The 18,587-nt window shown below is 42.1% G+C and overlaps 1 protein-coding gene across 1 annotated transcript in view; it reads right to left on the bottom strand.

Moving 5' to 3' along the window:
• nfatc1 (nuclear factor of activated T cells 1) overlaps positions 1–18,587 on the bottom strand; it is a 47,667-nt gene that overhangs the window by 3,894 nt on the left and 25,186 nt on the right. The window contains exons 8-9 of the mRNA XM_084919489.1: positions 16,457–16,589; positions 11,740–12,357 (exon numbers count right to left, since the gene is read on the bottom strand). Of these exons, the coding sequence (XP_084775615.1) occupies positions 11,740–12,357; positions 16,457–16,589 (751 nt within the window). The remainder of the gene's footprint in view (positions 1–11,739; positions 12,358–16,456; positions 16,590–18,587) is intronic.

Below are 18,587 nucleotides of genomic sequence, written 5' to 3'. Positions count from 1 at the left end.
TCTGTTAGGAAGAAAATAAAGAGCATAGGGAGACAGGAAAAACACATGCAGCAGTGACATATAAACACCTGGGCAGGGAAAGGAGGAGGAGGCGAGAGGAGAAGAAATGCTCAGTACATCACAGAGTATAACATGAAGCTCCCCAGCTGTCTGAGCCTATAGAAGCAAAGCTTCCAGCCCTATCTATAAGCTTTATGAAAAAAAATGAAGGTTTTAATAAAGTTTTTGTTTTTTAAAGTCTTGGTCTAACTTTGCCTGTTAGCTGTTGGGTTCATCAAATATATGCATTTTTAAAAATGATGCCCTTATAAGGATAACTAGAGAGCCCAGAAAAAGTAAATGTGCTTAGTAAAACTTTGCTTTTCTCATTGCACAAGGCTATTATACACTTGTTAGTACATCTATAAGGTGCTATTTCTGCCAGTGTGAGCAAAACTCCTCTGAGCCATACAGAACCTGTTATTTCCTCTGAGTCAGTCTGATAGAATCACTTTACACTGGAGGTCCCCAGGCATTTTTTATCAGGAGAGATGATGCAACATCCTGCTGCCTCCAGGTGCACTTGTTTATCTGTTTTTATCAGCTGTGTACAGATGGTGTGGCGTGTTCAAAGAGCAGCTACACAGTCTGACTGACTGTAGCTGCTACACAAGAAAAACCTATACGTACATATGAATGTGCCGACAACGGGGAGACTCACAAATCAGTCATTTTTGGTTACTATCATTGATTGTGTTGTTTTTCGTCTGTCTTGATTTTTACAGTTCTTTAAACTGTGAATGTAAACACATTTATTACTTGGAAGTCAGTTTCTCCCTCATTAGTCTGCTGTTTACGGTTTTACCCAGTATCTAGGTTAAGCCCACATCCGCTCCCCTTTCATAATGATGAGAAATGTGAAAGGAGAAGGGGAAGACCCCTGGATCTGGCCTGAAGAAACCAAGCCAGAGGGCTGAGAGAGGAATTCCCTCTGTCTGGCTGGTCAGAGCAGCCTGGAGACCTGAGCCCCCCCCACCCACACACAATGGAAGGTGTTTTTTTTTTTCCTTCTTAAAAACATCTATTTTCATTGCAGGCAACAGAGCAGCTCTTTCCTCAGTGACCCAGCACTGGCACGGACACTTCCTACCAGAAATACCCCACACTTCCTATCGCAAAAATATAATGGGTTGCATGTGTTGCACAATGTCAGCATACACACACACCCACCAATAAGGAATCAGTGTGCGTGGGAGGCTGTCATGGTGAAAAACAAAATAATAAAAGTGTGTCATAATCACCTAAATGTGTGGATGCAAAACTTTCGTACCAAAATGCCAAAATCATCTAAATTCTCACCGAAGCTGTTTACAATTACAGAGAGATACGCTACGCTCGTCTAGACGTGAAGTAAATGTGCTTGGCTCGCTGACGGACTGCGATTAATAAAGGAACAATGAGATCTGTTTGGCACGTTTGATATCTACAGTACAGCAGCGGTAACTCCTGCTCGTACCACAGAAACACATGGACACACTGAAGCTATTATGCAAATATGAGGCTGAGATTCACAGCAATGTGTCCTCATAAGAAACAAAGTCGGGGAAAGGCAAGGAGGCAAGGCAGCAGGTGCTTTAAATCACTTCCTGTCGAAAAAACGGGGAGGACAAGCCTCTCCGGCATTATTAAAATGTAAAATTAGAGGTAAAATCTTCACATTTCCTCTTCTTCTAGGTCAAAGGTATTTGATCTATTCTTTCACTTTTGTACCAAAATCATCTTGCAGACAATAAACAGAAGGCTGCAAAGGAACCTTTTAGGTTTTAGCTGCATGCTGATGAACGGGGCTGAAATGATTTGCCAGTTAATGAATTAGCAGATCCATAAAAATGAAAATACACACACTTTATTAAGAACATCTGTTCTGCTGCTCATTAACACAAATAACTAATCAGCCAGTCAAACAGAAACTCAACTCAGTGCATTTAGGCGTGTGGTCAGGATGACGTGCTGAAGTTCAAATAATAAATCAAGGCATTTTTCTTCACTCAGAATATTGCTGACTACAACTTTTCAAATTTAAGGATTTTCTACTTATCCTTGAAAATTGAACCATTTGTCAGACCTACTTGGCATCGTGAAAATTATGACTGCGGCAGCAACAATTTAAATCAATGACATAGCCGAACATTTCGCAATAACAGCAGCACAGTTTTGGTGCTTAAACAAAGTTGACAAGTTGATCACCTCAGCAAATGTAGGAAAAAGACTGGAAAATGAACCTACAGCTAATCATCAGCTACTTTTATTCGTGCTTCATTTGAAATTCGTTGCAAAGCCTCTAATGATTCATCAGTGCAAACCGGCAGTGACTTCTTGTGCAGTGGCCTCCATCTTGCAGCTGAGGCCATGAAATCGTCTTGAAGGAGGCTTGACTTGGCTGCACGCAATCTAAACTCTCCAGAATTTAGCTTCAGGTTCTGTTGTTGTAACAGTAGAATCAGAACGGCCTGTTCTTGTGTGCATATGGTAAGGCGAGATGCTTTTGACGTGCGTCACCAGGACAGCGTACTGCCACCACTCATGCGAATGTGAGACCGGTGTTACCAGAAGACATACTTGAACCTGAAGAAATAAACTCCCAAACCTCATCTCCACCCTCCTACAGTCTGTCGCTCCACCGCCATGTGTGCTCTCCTGGCCCGACTGAACCAACTGACCTCCTCTCCTCTATTTGATCTGGCTTTGACCATCTGTGCATCTGGAGGTGGAAGGATATAACAGCCGAGTTCAGGCCTCGGGGGCACGTTATTACACCGACTTCTCAACGCGCGCGTCGAGCCAGGCCGCCGGCTGTAAATTTAGGACATCAAGACATCGTCAGGCCTCCACATCATGTCATCACCTGTCCGGTAACTATCCAAATCATGGATGAATTATGCCGTGCAGATATTTTTCTTACGCATCATCATGCGCCACATCTGGCTCAATGGCTTTCACATGAGACTGAAACGGTAAAAAAGACATAATTCCGTTTATTCTGATATGAAACAAAGGAAGAGCAGGCAGTAAAAAATTATCTTTTGCCTCAGTGAGGCCACGGCATGTACTGTTTATGTGCCTGTTACCATGGCCTACTTTTCGTTGTGGTGTCACATTTGATGTGGAGGGTCTAATTGAAAGAAAAAATAAAGTCAATCTATCGATCTCTAAGTGTGTTTACAACAAAGCTCTAAAAATAGGCCCAGCACTAGTGTGACATCTGTGTCATGTGGGTCACAGAGACGCTTCAAACAAGTCCACAAACACACAGAGACGCATAGTAACATCTGCCCTTATTTTATTTCACAAAAGGAAATAAATATGTGGTTTTGATCAAAACTTTGAGGGAACTAAATTTGTTTTTACGCCATAATCTGGAAAGGGAGGTTGCTAAACAAGATTTTTGTGGAAGAAATCAAAGAAATTGAATTGAAGCTTTATAGTGGTTAATATATTTGATATGTTGGTCTATTAAAGATAGCCTGTAGCAGTATAGGCATATACTCATCAGTGCATTGACTGCGGGTTATTTGCAGCAGAGTAGCTTAACAACGGGGCAGACAGGGTTACAGAGTGAAGCTCACAGCAGCTTGTGGAATAAGTTTTCTTGGATGGAAAAGGGGTTGTTCTCTAACAGAGTAAGTTGAGGTGGTTCAAGCATCTGATTAGAATGAATCCTCGACGCCTTCTAGGTGAGATGTTTTGAGATTCTCCAACTAGGAGACAAGCCCAAGACAAATCCAGGACACGATGGACGGATTATGTCTGCCAACTGACTTTGAAAGGCCTCGATTTTCCCTGTAGCAGCTGAAGGAGGAGCTGTGGAGAGGAGTGTCTGGGTCCTAACAAATGCCAAAACATGCTCTGACTAACTGACAACAGCAGGCCCGGCTCGAGTGTCTAAAAAGAATATCAGCTGACATATTGATGGATCATTTTTAGGTTCCAAAAATCAATATAGGCACTAGCATCAGCCACAACTTGGAGTATTGGGCAGGCTCTAAAATAAACACGAGCTCTGTTCAGTAGCTGCCTTGAGGCTTTCAGTCTTATCACATGTTCATTATCAGCAGATGCTGCTTTGGTTCAGTCATCACTGAATTACTCAAGTTTTCATTTTTCAAATTTTCACATGACAACAACTTAATCTTTTGATAAAGATCAGGAGTTTATTTTAAATAATAAATACTTTTACCGGCATGTTCATGCATCTAACTCTAACCCAAACTCAAAGATAATCATCAATATGAATATGATTTAACAGAAGATACTGAGGCAATCTTTATCAAGCGTTACATCTGTAGAGCGTGGATGTTGGGGTTTGATATGAAGTAATCCAGGAACTGGTTTCCTCTCCCATGGTGGCTGACAGCAGCTGGATCGGACCGATATAGCCCGGCTCTCCAACCAGGAAACCCCAAGGAACTCCCAAACAATTAGCAGGACAGCGCTGTTTGCCTCATTAAAGGCTGGAAGCTGCCAACACCAACCAGCCTGTAATAATACAAGGCTACAGACGAGGCGATCCGGCAGCGAGATATTCAGCAGCCTTGCTGAACGAAGGGAATACGTCAGCTTGGAGAGTTGCGCTGATACAATGAGAAAAAAAAAGCTGGGGGGCAGAAAACACCACGAACCCTCCCCCAGTTTACTGCCACGTCAAATCCAGGCCACAAGCCACAAGATGTTCTTGGCCCACATTATGAGGCTCCTACTGGGTTACTGCAAGTCAGTCCCACAGAGCGGTTCCGTAGTTCACCACAGATTCAGCCAAGTTTTTATTTTAAACTCAGGTATTATTTAAAAATGTCTGAACAATAGATTACTGGAAACTTTTTATGTCTAAATAAAATAGAATTACAGAAAGGGAGAAGAAACCGTGATCTTGTATTTATATCCTTTGTCAAATTTTGGTTGTCGACATTTTCTCCAAATGTTGTTAGTTCAAATGTGGAATCGTCTTTAGCCATGCCAGCAGCAGCCTTGGAGGACGCCAGAGCCGCTCTGTCGGTCTGTCCAGACTGAAATATCTCAAGAGCTCTTGGACAGATCACCTGTAGATATTTCGCAGGCAGTTATGGCCCTCGTAGGAAGAGTCTAACAGACTCCGGTGATGGCCTGACTTTTTATCTACTGTCACCGTGAGGTTGATATTTTTGTTTTTTAGTGAAAATGTCTCAGGAAGGAGGAGATGGATGCTATCGGGGTGAATTTTAATAACATGGTGATCCAGCAAAGTCACAAAGATTCGTTTTTCTGGTATCTAAATCCAAGTATCTGTAAAACTAATAACATTCCTCTAAACCTCAGCTGCACTTTGCATTTAGTGCCGATCAATAAATGTTAGTTTGTCTCTGCACACGCTATGAGACAGAAAAAAGGTTGGATTCATCTTTCACTATAACTTAGGCAAAGGAGAGAAAAAACAATTACAGCAGCAAATAGACTGCATTCATGCAGCGCTTTAACCTAAAAACTACACTCATCAAAGGACACATATGTAAATGTGTCTTTTACACTGTAGCTTCAATGCTTCTTCTGTCACACACACTGATTCCCAGCAACTTTTTAGACCGTAAAGACCGCCTCTTCAATTACAACTGCCCTACCAAATTCGTAAAGTAGTCTCTACATCTATTTTCACTCGTCTCCATCACCTCAGGCAGGTATTCAGTGCATAGAATCACCTGGTAATCTAATAAACTGTTTCTGGACTGCAGAAGGACACCAGGGCACCCACTCCACACGACAAGGAAAAGTGCAGTTTTGCAGGCGACAGTATTAACCGCTGCACCAAACTTTACATAATTAAGATAAATCTTTACCCTGGGACTTTTCCACTGCATTACAACATATTTTGTGTGTGCTTTTTTATTGAGTTTAATGATGCACCAGTAAATGAGCAATGAGTAACACATGGCAGATGTGAATATTGGTGAATAGAGCACAAACAAATAAAAAGAAAGCTAACAATTCCTTCTAAACATAATAAAATTTGTAAAACTGCCTTTTACTGTATAAAATCTGAGTGATTTAACAGAGTCAGGTATGACTCACAGATTTATTCCAAAATATTTTTCCTCTGATAGCCTAAATCTCTGGTCATCAATTGTACATTTCTGACATCTAACAAGCCACAACACGCCATAAAAAAGCATTTCATAATGCGCTGGCTCACATCGGGCTCAAATGCTTTGCTCGTGTTACCTCACCACTGACAAAAGTGTTGGACACACTACTGTGCAGTATAACGTATGGCTTTCGCCACCTCATCCAGACTCATTCTGAGCTAAAGGGAAGCATGCAAACCTCTCCAGTCAGCAAGTTTTATAGCAGTGTGGCAGACCTCCATCTCCCTCAGCAGCACCCTGCAGCCTATACTGTACCTTTGGCTCCAGACTACGCGAGTCAGACTTTCCACAAACAGACATGTTTGTGGCCTCTCGGGGGACGGTGTGAAAAAATGCGCAGCAGAGGTGGGTCCTGATGAATATTAGAGGCTGTGCAAACACGGATAATAAGACAAAAACAGTACCAGTGGAAGAGGGAGACGAAAACCACCTGTGCCACTTTCAGTTAAAAATGAAGCATAGTGTGGCTGTTTAACAGGATAAGTGTTTAAATTTCTGTGAAATTAAATCAAATTGGGCAAAGACTACTCGTTATATACTAAAAAAAATAAAATCTACCCGCAATCATATTTCAGAAAGTATGAGCAAAAAAGCCTCAGATATGGATGTCTGTGGTTTAACAAGCACGCTCGACATCACACCTGAGCGAGGCCGTAAAGCTGTATCAAACCATGCCAAAGGTTTAATGAAGTGAGAAGCCACAATAACGAAGGAATGTTTAGCAAAATTTCCCTCAATTTGCCAGCGAAAACACGTCTAACGAGGATGCCAACCCTTCAGGAATATCCATTATGGTTGTGATGGCGTAGTTAAATACTTTGATTTCATTAACTACACCTGGCTGGAACGTTAGAACCTGAAAAAAGCACATTAACAAATCAAATCTGGAGCTCCAGCCTGCCAAATATTACCGCAGACGGGGTAAAGAAGTGATAATGTATTTATCCAGACTGTTCAGAGGAAGTGGCATGAGAACAGTTTGAGTGCCGCAATCTGAGGCCCAACAACAGCATCTCACTCTCCATCATCACAAAGCTCGGCCAGACGATTCAGCGGGGGCTCTGGTGATGGATCAAAGCTGCGCTGCTCTGTCTGCTGATAGCTGCTGGTTAGTGTTTCTTCATCTACTGAACTCTTTCCGCTGTGGACCTTACACACAGCCACAAACTGGGGTTTTTTTCTGCCCCGAGGAAGATCACTTATCCAATTTATTTCCAATCACCACAATGCAGCGCACATAGCCCCCAAAACCTCAGTGGTGAGCGCAGAGGGCCAGAGCAGTGAGAGTTAGCGCTACTAAAATCCTGCCTTCTGTGACATAAATAAAGGGCGATGCAAAAAGGGCATTTATTTTTTCAGTGAGGTTTGAGCTGAATCGTCTTATTCTGTGTTTAAAGTCAATTATATCAAATTCTAGACCACCAGAGCTTAGGCAGCGAAGAAAGAAACACTTTAAAGCATTGCAACAGCAGTGATAAACATCTTGGCACACCGTCTCGTCACTACCATCTACTGCCTCAGCAGGCTGTAACTGACACAAGCTGTAACAGTGCGGAAGTACTGCCCAAAGCGAGAATTTAAATATGTCTTTCATAATTTCGACGCTGATACGTGGATCGAAATTTGGATTCCATTTTTTTTGTAGACATATAAGCAGGATGTTTTGTAGTGGACATAAAAACTTATTGCACTTCAGTTTTGTACTGATTACCCAAAGAAAAATAGCTGGGTTTGGCTAGATGTATCTTTGGGGCCATTGGTGGATGTTTTTTGGGCTGTACTGAGGATTGACAAAGTGCAGTTTTACACCACGTGAGGGGACCTTGAGAAGAAGTCAGTGCAGGTCAGTGCTTGCATGCAGTAGCACGTTGCTGCAGTGGACAGCTCTACTGCCTTTCTGTGTTGACTATACATGCTGTCTGTGTGGCTGTATGGATTTCCTCTGGGGTAGACGTGTCCTGTGATGGACTAACAACCTGTCTGGGGTGTACCCTATGACAGCTGTGATTGACTCAAACACCCCTGCCACCATAAGTTGGCTAATCGGTTAAGCAAATGAATGTAAGAATGTCACTCTGAATATACTCCCAGATAAGTGGGGACTTCCAGTTCAGTGCAGTTCAGAGCACATTGCAAAATTAAGCTCGTGTAACAGAAACGTGGTTATAAAGGCCACGTGCCGAAAAGGCTTAAGTGCATTTTTACTGTGATGTGAACTAATAATAGAAGATTTTTGTCCTGATGTTGTCTGTTGCAAAGCTCTTTGGCTGAGAAATAAGGGATTAAAGGAATTCAAGCAACTCAGAGGCTAACAGAGACGTTCTTGTAAGTCAGCTGTGTGTAGACCATCAAATGCAGATTTGGCTTAAACAGAGATCAATATAGTTAATCATGAAGAGGAAGAAGCATAAAAAAATCCATCAAAGATTAAAAAAAGCACTAACAATGGCTGCTGTTGATCCTTGTCATTATTTTTAACACTGTTTCACTTCGCTACAAAAACAGTTCTTTGTCTCGTATGACTTCTACCTTCTCTGCAGCTAAGCTAAGGCCCCAGTCACACTAGAGGAAAAACAGGTCAGCAAAATAACAATAATACAAATAAACAAATAAACATCAATAAAATAAAATGCTTCCAATCATGTGGGACTGATTGGAAATAGCTGCACTGACAAACTGGTCACCCAGATATTAAGCGTGCAGCATCCTTGTCCTCTGGTTGACCAATTTTTTTGTCACAAGGCGATTGCATGCAAGGTTGTGTGGAAGGAGGCAACCTGTCTCCCTCTGACTCATTCCGACTGCAATCAAATGCAGGCAAAGGTCTGCAATTAATCGCCATCAACTCTATAAATGGCAGACAAAATGCCAACTCACTGACTCAGTCAGAGTCAATCTGCGGCTGTGTGAAGCTGCTCTGCTCCATCATTTATTTCTCCAAGTGAGGACACAGGGTAAGGAACCACACAAGCCTAAGTTACTGAGGTTTGTGGTAGAAAATTTACTGTAAATTGTGCTAAATTTAACAGTGAAAAGCAGGCTTTATTTTGCCCCCGATATGTGTGTGAGAGTTACCGGTGGTTATTTATTTGGAATAAAAGACAGAGATGTTATCAGAACAAGTACGTAATTGGCACGGCTGGATGGTTCAAAGTTGCGGGCGCAGCTCCAAAACTCTTTAGTCAGTGCTGACTCGGAGTGTTTAGAGCTGAGGCACATGTATTCCTGCTCTGCAGTAATGCTGGGATTTTACTGAAATAGAGCAGAACTGAGCAGAACTTAACGGAGCATTGGAAGGAGGCAGGAACAAGGATACATCTGGTTTTCCTTTTTATACTGAACAGAGGAGGTTTCCACACTGAGACCCGCACACACAGCAGCGTTTGTGTTTCTTTCTCTTACTTTACTTGATAGGCGGTATTACAAATGTCAGAAAGAACTCAGTTATTAACTGATCTGTGTTAGAATATTGTCAGGATGTTACAGTGTGCTAAGTTCGTTAAATTAATATTAATATTCCCAATCTCACCGTTTCCTCTTCAAAAACTCAAAGTTAAAAGCTGAATGAAACCTCCTATCTACTGCCCCTTAACCTAAATATTTATTTGAAATAATGTCAAAATGCAACAGCACAAAATGCTGCCAGTTTATGAAATATTACACTGAGAAAATTCCTCAGAAACCAGTTTGCTTTGATGAGGGATTTGTTTCTGTTTACCCTGTACACGAAAGGAGGCATCTTGTTCTATTTACTGAAATCAGCAACAGACTTTCTGACTTTTAGACCTAACAAATATGCGAAAATCACTCGTAACATGTAACATGTTTTAAGTTGCTCTAAATGTGAGTGATGCGGCGGTGAGGTTAGGGTTGATCTTTTCATTCAGGGGTGTGGCTGCTCCTCTCCATCGGCCAGTGACAGGAGCGACACTAGCAGATGCATAACCAGCAAATGTATGCCTAACATATTAAGGCTTTGTAATTAAAGCACCTTATCTCTGGATAAATCCCGCGCTGCACCTGAGTCTCAGTTCTCAGGACCTCACATGGCCTCCAACAAGTTCTAACAGAAGATTTCACCCTTATATCATAAACATTCATTCTTCAGCCTCACTCTTGTCAGAGAGAGAAACATGAGTAAAACCTGCGCTTACAGCGAGTACAACATTCACTCCCTGAGCTGCTGGTAGAGTGCTGGTCATTAATGAAATTAACTTACAGCATCTGTTTGTTTACGAGCTTATACATGTGCCTCATTTGGATCAGGCCCAGGTTGTTACTGAGAGAGTCATGCCTGATGTGTGGATTCTGCTCAGTCTGCAACAAATGTTTCTGGCAAAACTTCACCTACTTCCAAGGTGCATGGAGAAGACAAAGATCTGATGACATGAAGACTCCACGACACTTAAAGTATTAGGGAACAGCTTTATTAAGGGACTTAATAAAGCTGTTCCCTAATACGGTGGAGTCTTCACATCATCAGATTCTGCTCAGTCCACCATTGTTGAGTCCACCTCGGCAGTATTGCAACAGATTTGAGATTTACCACAGTTAATTGTAAACAGACTGCATGTAAGTGCCAACTTGACCCTGTTAATTAAAAAACTGATTGAAGCAGACTGTCACCGCCTTATTGCCAATTTATCCCCATTTTATCACTGTTCTGATACACCAATGCTGCTTTGAAGAGTGAAACTGACTGGGAGTCATCACAGACCAGTTCCCCATCCCTGACCACGTCAAGCAGGGCCATTACAAGTTGATTGCACATGGTCACTATAATTTTGATCGTGTTGCGGTTTCAACCACTGTTTTTGCTAGTGTGACTGTAGCTTAAGCTAATAGAATAAAAGCAAAGCTAAACGAGCACACACACACACATGTTGCTGGTTGTGCCACATATTTTTGACTGCATACATCTTAGGCATGTAGATCTGAGTCTGAAAAGCTCTAATTAACACATAGAGACTACCAGCCATTTTTTGAAACACATTTTGGATCTTGGGTGTAGCGCTACACTACAAGTTTTATTGCTGAAGTGCAAATGTTTTATTTCAACAAGCTATATGACAAAGAAGGTGTAGTCAGTGCACTTTAGATGTGCTTGGAGGATTTTGTGCTTCCAGGTTTCCAGGCTAGTAGTTTCCCACGCTTCCCCTCTCCTTACTATGATGAAACCCTAAATCCTCCACTTGCTATGACTTCGTATTCACCAAAGACAAATGAGATCAATCTTATCTCTTAAGTCTCAGCAACAAAGCAAACAAACATTTTCCACAAATGTTTAACTGTTCTTTCAAATGACTATGAGTCAGAGGATTTCCACACAAAAAAAAGAGGAAAAAACTTCTAAGTTGTGATTTGATGGCCAAAAATTTCCTGGCAAAAGTGATAAGTGAGTCATATGATAATCAAAAATGCTATCAGTGCCTGGAGATATAGTACGGTCGTTTTGTGCTGGAGGGTAATAAAAGCCATATTGTTTCATCAATTAGGGGGCTCGATGGGGATTTCGCTCTATAATTTTTTCCATGCAGTGGATTAGAAGTATTTAAATTCGGTCTTGTAAAAGTAAAAAAAGTCTCACCATCATCAAGGTACATCTGGTCCAGCTCTTGTGGTTCTTGTTTGATGCTGACAGCCAGTGCCGAGGGACTGCCATCCTCCTGCAGGGAAGAGCGAGCCCTCTCTGGCACTTTGGGGTGCTGCTGAGCGGCTGGGCTTGTGCTGCCGCTCACCGGCTGCGCTGGTGTCATGCAGTGGGTCGGAGAAAAGGGGGCGTCAGTCGGGCTGGAGGCCTGCGAGGTTGGGGAGGAGGAGCAGCTGCTGGGCGAGTAGAGGTTGGGTGGCTGGTAGCGCCCGGGAGTCTCCTGAATGATAGAGACGTGCGGGATCGGGGACTGCGAGCCCGGCTGTTGGACGGCCGGGCTCGCAGGGAGGCATTTTGAGAAGGGTGAGGGTGGGAGATCGTGCTGTTTAGGGCTGGTGCTCGGAGGTGAGGAGGAGGAGGGCTTGGCTGCAAGTTTCTGCTGGCTGGCTGAATAAGGCCCGCCAACAACACATGGCCTGAGGTCAGAGGTCATCATCGGGGCCATGACTTGTGAGGGGTAATATGGCTTTGGGAGTAAGGACAAGCCAGGGCCATGTTGGGTGCACATCAGAGGAGCATCATAGTCATCGCGAGGCTCCGTCTTTATTGTTGGAACTGAAGGAAAACAGAAGGAAAAGCTAAATGAGTAAACACATATTCCAACCATCCTGCAAGTGTGAGTGAGCGAGTGAGTTAGTGAGTGGGTTTGTGGCTAGGATACACACTGCCAAACAAACACTCTCATCAATGAGTCTCTGTGTTAGGGCCTGAGCTCACCCACCCAACAGAAAACATTCACAAAAGTAGAAAAAAGAAGTAAAAAAAGGGATGAGTCATCAACACGAGAAAAATCTGGCTGCTTCTATAATAAAAGCCCTGTTTTCTTTGGATCCTGTTCTGGTGCTAATATCCACTACAGTACATGTGCGATATGATATATGTTGCAGCAGCAGCAGCTTCGTGCTCAGCAGGGTTCAGTAATTTCAAAGAAAACTACTGCCTCCTCACCGAGACAAAGCAAGAGTTTAACTGAACGCAAACACATGGAATTGGGTCTTTGGGGTGTCGGAGGATTGCGGAGGACCAACGCTGAGTTCAAATGAGCCACGTCTTGTTTTCAGTCGCAGTCATCTTGGCCATCCGTCCAGATTTCACAGCGAAACATGTTGGACACAAAGTTTCAAAATGCGGGCCATCAATCAGCTGCAGCCAATGACACCACATCAATCTTATATAACAAGCGTTTCAGTGCGGTTACAAGCACACGACAGCGCAGCTCTGACCCTGAACTGCATCACTGCATCACCAAACTGGATCTATTTCTTCTACTTTTTTTCTGCCGAGCATATTTTAGATCATAATATGAAGCATGTGCTTGAAATAGAAGCTGAAATACTTAATAACCCATGCTTTATTCTTCTTATTCTTGTCACGCTTGTTTGATTTGCAGACTGTCTACTGATTTTATGTAATTCAGCATCTTTCTCGGGGATGTCTCTTTAAAAAGATATTTTTAATCTCAGAGGGATTTCCCGAGCTAAATAAAAAGGCTAATTAGATTAAAAGGAGTGAAACTAGGACGTGTCATGCATGGTGAAGCCTTGCCTGTCAACAACTGTAAAAGAGGAACTGCAATGAGATAGTTACACAAACCGCACGACTAAAATAGCAAACGCACCCCTATTTTGGGTCTGTTTGGAGGAAGTGTGTCTGCCTGCTTGTGGAGGGTAGATGCATGCATGTGCAAAGAAGGGTGCAGAAGAAGTGCAAATAGTTTGTTTTGCCAGAAAAGAGAGCCTGCCCTTGGGTTTCCGGAGTGAGAAGATCAACCATGTGTACTACGTGTCCCAAAATAAATCTGTTGTTTTTGTGTGAGCTGTTGAAACACCTGCTGTTGATGAAAAAAAGAGAAAAAGGTACAGATGTGATTTCTTCAAAACAGAAGCAAAAAACCTGAGGCGTAAATCAGAGCGGAACAAAACGATTTACAGATTTCTTTAATTGATTATTTCGCTTAAACGCATCAAATTTAGAAATGTGATTGAAAAAAAAAATCACGCGCATTTTGAATTTGACGTCAGCAATGCATTTAAAAATGTTGGAGGACGACAAAAGACTGGAAAAGGGTTGTAATGCTAAAAAAAAAGCTCTACACAGCCCGCAACATGTTAGTGATGTGTAAAAACTGCTTTTCAAAATATAGATACTGTGAAAGACTACATGAGAATACGTTTTTCCAATCTAAACCTTTCATCATCTGCGTTCATACTAACATAAAATAATCCAAAGAATCTGCAGAAAACTCCAGATTTCAGTCAAAGACGATGCTGAAAACAACGCCAAATAGTGAATGGTTGTGATCGTCAGGTCAGATGTGAAGAACAGATATTAAAAAAAACCCATAAATGCTGCTGCCTTCTCTTTTTAGATTAACTTGGGTGAAGGGGAAAACTTCAAAATCTTAAGTTGTTTTTGTAAAACACTGACACAATACCCTTCAAGGATCAGTGATGACATCGGGGGTCCATCTTACTCGCACGTCTGTGAAGGCTTCATTAATGCTACATCATTTAACTGTCAGCCTGCTCACGTTACAATGGCACAACTCCATAGGAAAAGAGTGCGGGTACCAAACTGGTGCTCATCCAGTCCTGGTTTGGCATTTGGCGCTTTATGAAACAAAAAACAATGACAAAGAAAACACCTGAGGCGAAAATCCCATATTTAGGAAAAATGGGGAACTTTTACTTTCAAAAGTGCAGCAAAGACCTCCCTCAGTCCTCCTTTTCTTAAACAAATTGCTGTAATCAAATTTAGTATTTAGTAAATTGAGTATTTTTTTTTAGCAAACAACAGAACAGTTGAGCCTCAACATCTGAAAGGTTGTCTTTGTATTATTTTCAATTAACCATCAGGCTGAAAAGATTGGGAAATGACTGCATTCTGTCCAGACATCTCATTGAGGAACTGAGGCCTTGATCACTTTTTCCAGCTGTGGTTTTACTCAGTCTGTCCATTTGTTTAAACTTTCTCAATGATTTTCTCCCTTTCTAGAAGACTGGCAGATTATATTGTTCAGCCTGCTGGCTTGCTGCCTTAAAAGCTTTCACCTTCTAGGAGACACTGACCACACTTGCTGTCCCACAGTCTGTCCACTCCCTTACACTCTGCAGCGTGAGGACAATGCTCCACTTTCACGGCGGGGCAATCCGTCGCCCACGTACAGGGCCGGGCCAGTTCAGCTGAATCGCAGCTTTGAACCACCCACTGGATTTTCACTCCAAGCCTGGAGTGCAATTAGCAGTGGTTTTTACATTTCAGTTGGTGGGTCAATGTTTATATTTAGCTTGGCAAAAGGCTCTCTATTCAAATAACATGTTTTTCCCATGCCCCTTTCCCCACCCTCGTGTGTCCAGTTGCCTCAGCATTCATGCAGCAACAGGTATGGAAAAGAACAGATTTTATGGATTTCTTTTTACAATGGAGGAATAATAGCGTTGCTTTGTTCCTCCCTAGAAAACCACCAGACAAGGGGGGAATACAAACTGTTTGTTCTCGTCTTCAGAAGTAAAATCCCAGCGAAAATGTTTCTAATTAGTCTGTGATGTGGAAGGAAAAGAGCAGACTGAGAGTAGTGAGGGGCTGGCATGGTGACAAAAAAGTCAAAAACAAAAAATTAGCCAAAAGTCTGGAGATTAATGGAGGGTTATATATGTATATTTTATTTTACTTTGAGACCAAAATGGTTTGACTATTTGGGTTTCAAGCTGACGGGACTGTTTTGTTAAATTAGCAAAAACTCAACTCTACACTAAACGATAATGAAAGCAGCTGTTTTTTTTTTTTTTTAATTATTAAAACGTGAACAAGACTAAATGGTGAGTGATACTATTGATCCCCAGCTTAACATATATCTGAAGACAGTTTTTACCTTATTCACACTATATTTTCCCTTTTTTTGCAGCTTCATCACATCAAAATTTGCTGAAAAAGAAGTTACAACATAAAGTGGATCCACTATGCTAATGTCCATTCACAGAGAATATTTTGCTGATTCAAAATAAATTCATCCAGAGTTCATGTTCAGGCTAAAACAAGTTGCTTTAGATCCCTTCCCCCTCCCTTTAAGATGGTAGTTCTCATGATTTGGACCTCATTTGTGAGGTATAGAGCCACTACAAAAAATATGTTTAATGAATCAAAAAAACTTAACATTTTTTCTAATGCTGTGGTGCTCACACTTTTTATTGTTAGTAATTGACTAAAAAAAGTGTGGTGTGGGTCCGGAAAAGCTTTGAGATAAATGTTTTAAGTGACTTTCTTCTGATTGGCTGCCCCTCTAAACATTGACAGCAGGTGGGTGGGGCTTGTGTGCTCACAACCAGATTCAGGAGTAGAATTAGCCAACTTGAAACAAAGCTTTTGGCTAAGAGTGAACATAGACTGACAGACTATTTTGAACTTTAGCCATTTTTATATGAGCATCCCTCACTGTAAGAGCATATGTAGGTGGCTTGATTTGGCTGTTACGAGCCCACAGGGATTTGGAGCTCCCCCTGAAATTGAACCAGAGAACTTTTTGTATGGTAAAAAAATGTGTAAGCCACCACACTATGGACTCACTGTAACAGCAAACATATGAAAGGAGTTTAACATCTTATGAAGGACAGCAGTGACCAAACCTATAAATTGCAGACTATAAAGACAAGTTTACCGGTGGCAGGGACGTAGGTGAAGCGCTGGTACTGGCTTCTTTTCCTCTTGCCATTGCAGATGTAGAAGTTCACGTGGACGGGAGTGGACAGTCTTTGGTTTCGGTAGGGAGGGATTTCAACAAGAAGCGAATTCTGCAACACAGAAAAAGTTCTGTCATTAAAAACACACCATCTATTTAAATATCCATTTAATTAGCTTATAGCTTTGCATTTGCACTTAAACTTCTTAATTAGTACATATAAAAGGGGGAAGTCGTCACTGTGGCTTTACTTCTCTTGTTTGTCATCTTGAAGAGGTAGTTGTGACAAAGAAACTGAGAACACTACATGCCCGTCTGTGCCAATTTGACAATCACAGGTAAACCCTGACCGCTACACAATCTGATTATTTTGGCAACATGTGTGTCACCCCCTGTTGGCCATTAGAAGGGGGAAAGAGGAACACAAAATCCAGGCTGCAGTCCCTTCCACTATATTGTAGCTTAAATTTAAGGGGCGGCAGATACAATATAAAAATCTGGTTGTCATCCGAAAGCCACAAAGAGGCCATGAAGTAAGGTTAGAGGGAGCTCTGGTTGTTTGCACAATGAATAACTCAGTCAAAGTGAATAAATTGAACCTGGGAGTGTCCAGATAGTTTATTTCCCCAGCAGAGCTTCCTGCTGAGAGTGAAGGCCAGAAGTGACCACACTCCTGGGTTCAGCCTGTGGACGCATGAGCCCCATGTGTGTGTTTCTGTGCATGTGTGTGGGAATATATATGACCGAGTGTGTTGGAGGCGCTGCTCAGTAGTCAGGGAGGAAGTCATCCGTCTGCAAAACTGAGCTTCGGAGGACGGCCGGGCCTGACATGTACAGGTGAGAGCTGACACACATTATATTAAATCACTACCACTGTAAAGCTAAGTGGAGCCAGATGAGGCTTTTCTACTTTTCTTACTCCCTGAAATCCATCGGCCCTTCAGAGAAATAGCAATTAAATTTCAGGAAAGGGTTCCTCATTTGGACTGTGTAAACTGTGTCCCGGTTAGGCAGCTGTATTTGCAGGATTCCACTGGTGTCACATGTAATTGAAGTCATTCAAATATTTCTGAAAGTTTTATGCCTGCATTTTGTGTGTTACATCATAAAATTGAAAATTGAGTTAAAACAAACACAAAAAGCAAAAGAAAATCTCAAAACAAGGTCTGGGAGGTTTAATATAATAAAACTGGTTCCTATCATGCAAACAGTGGGAAGAAAAAAATGTGACAAATTGAGCATAGAGGAGCATTTTTGGACTCCCTAAGTGAGTGCATCAAGACCATCTATCTAGGTTTATATGAGAAATCTGTATCTAATTATAAGTAATTCTTAAAAAGAAAACGTAATCATCCCTCGTCTTCCCAGATCTGCGCTCATTGGGGCAGGTCTGTCTGTTCAGGTGACGTATTCTGGATTTGTTGTTTGGTCTGAGATTAAACTTGGCCAAAGCAGCGTCAGTGTTTGAAATGGGACCAATCCAGCAGACTGGACTGAGTGGGGAGGGACGGAGAGAGGGAGGCCCTTTGTCTATTCAAGCAGACAGATGTGCCCCAGCAGCCACTCTAAGTGAGTGTGTGTGTGTGTTTTGCAGAGGGAAGACACTGGGAGCAGGTGCAGAGCTTCACATTTATACACGCTCTAATCCCCTCGTCTATCTCCCAGACTCCCACCACGTCTCTGGCTCTGTCTTTCCCTCAGCTGTCTGAGCGCAAGACAGGATACACTGCCAGGCTCAAACCCCCACAGGTGGAGGGCTGAACTTTTGAACACCTTTTCCACACATTTCAAACACAACACTGAAGCTTCTGTCCTGGGCTGAGGAAATCAGCACTGTTGTTACAGTCACAGTTCGCTGATTCAGAACAAAAGGCAACGCTGGTATTGATACTTCATTAGGCATTTCATTAGGTACACCTGTTTGGTTGCTTGTTAATGTAAATGTGTAATCAACCAATCACATACCATCAGCACAATTAGACATGTAGACATGGTCAAGGTGATCTGCTGAGATGATTTAAGTGACTCTCAATTGCATCATTGTTGGTGCCATTTGAGAAACTCCTGATCTACTGCATCTAGTGCTGAGAATGGCTTGAAAACCAGACAA

Source organism: Perissodus microlepis, chromosome 22 (assembly GCF_051167445.1).
Source record: "Perissodus microlepis isolate ML-2025 ecotype Zambia chromosome 22, ASM5116744v1, whole genome shotgun sequence".
NCBI classification, from domain to species: domain Eukaryota; kingdom Metazoa; phylum Chordata; class Actinopteri; order Cichliformes; family Cichlidae; genus Perissodus; species Perissodus microlepis.
The sequence above is the reverse complement of the archived record's forward strand: the minus strand, read 5'-3'. Positions and strand labels throughout refer to the sequence as shown.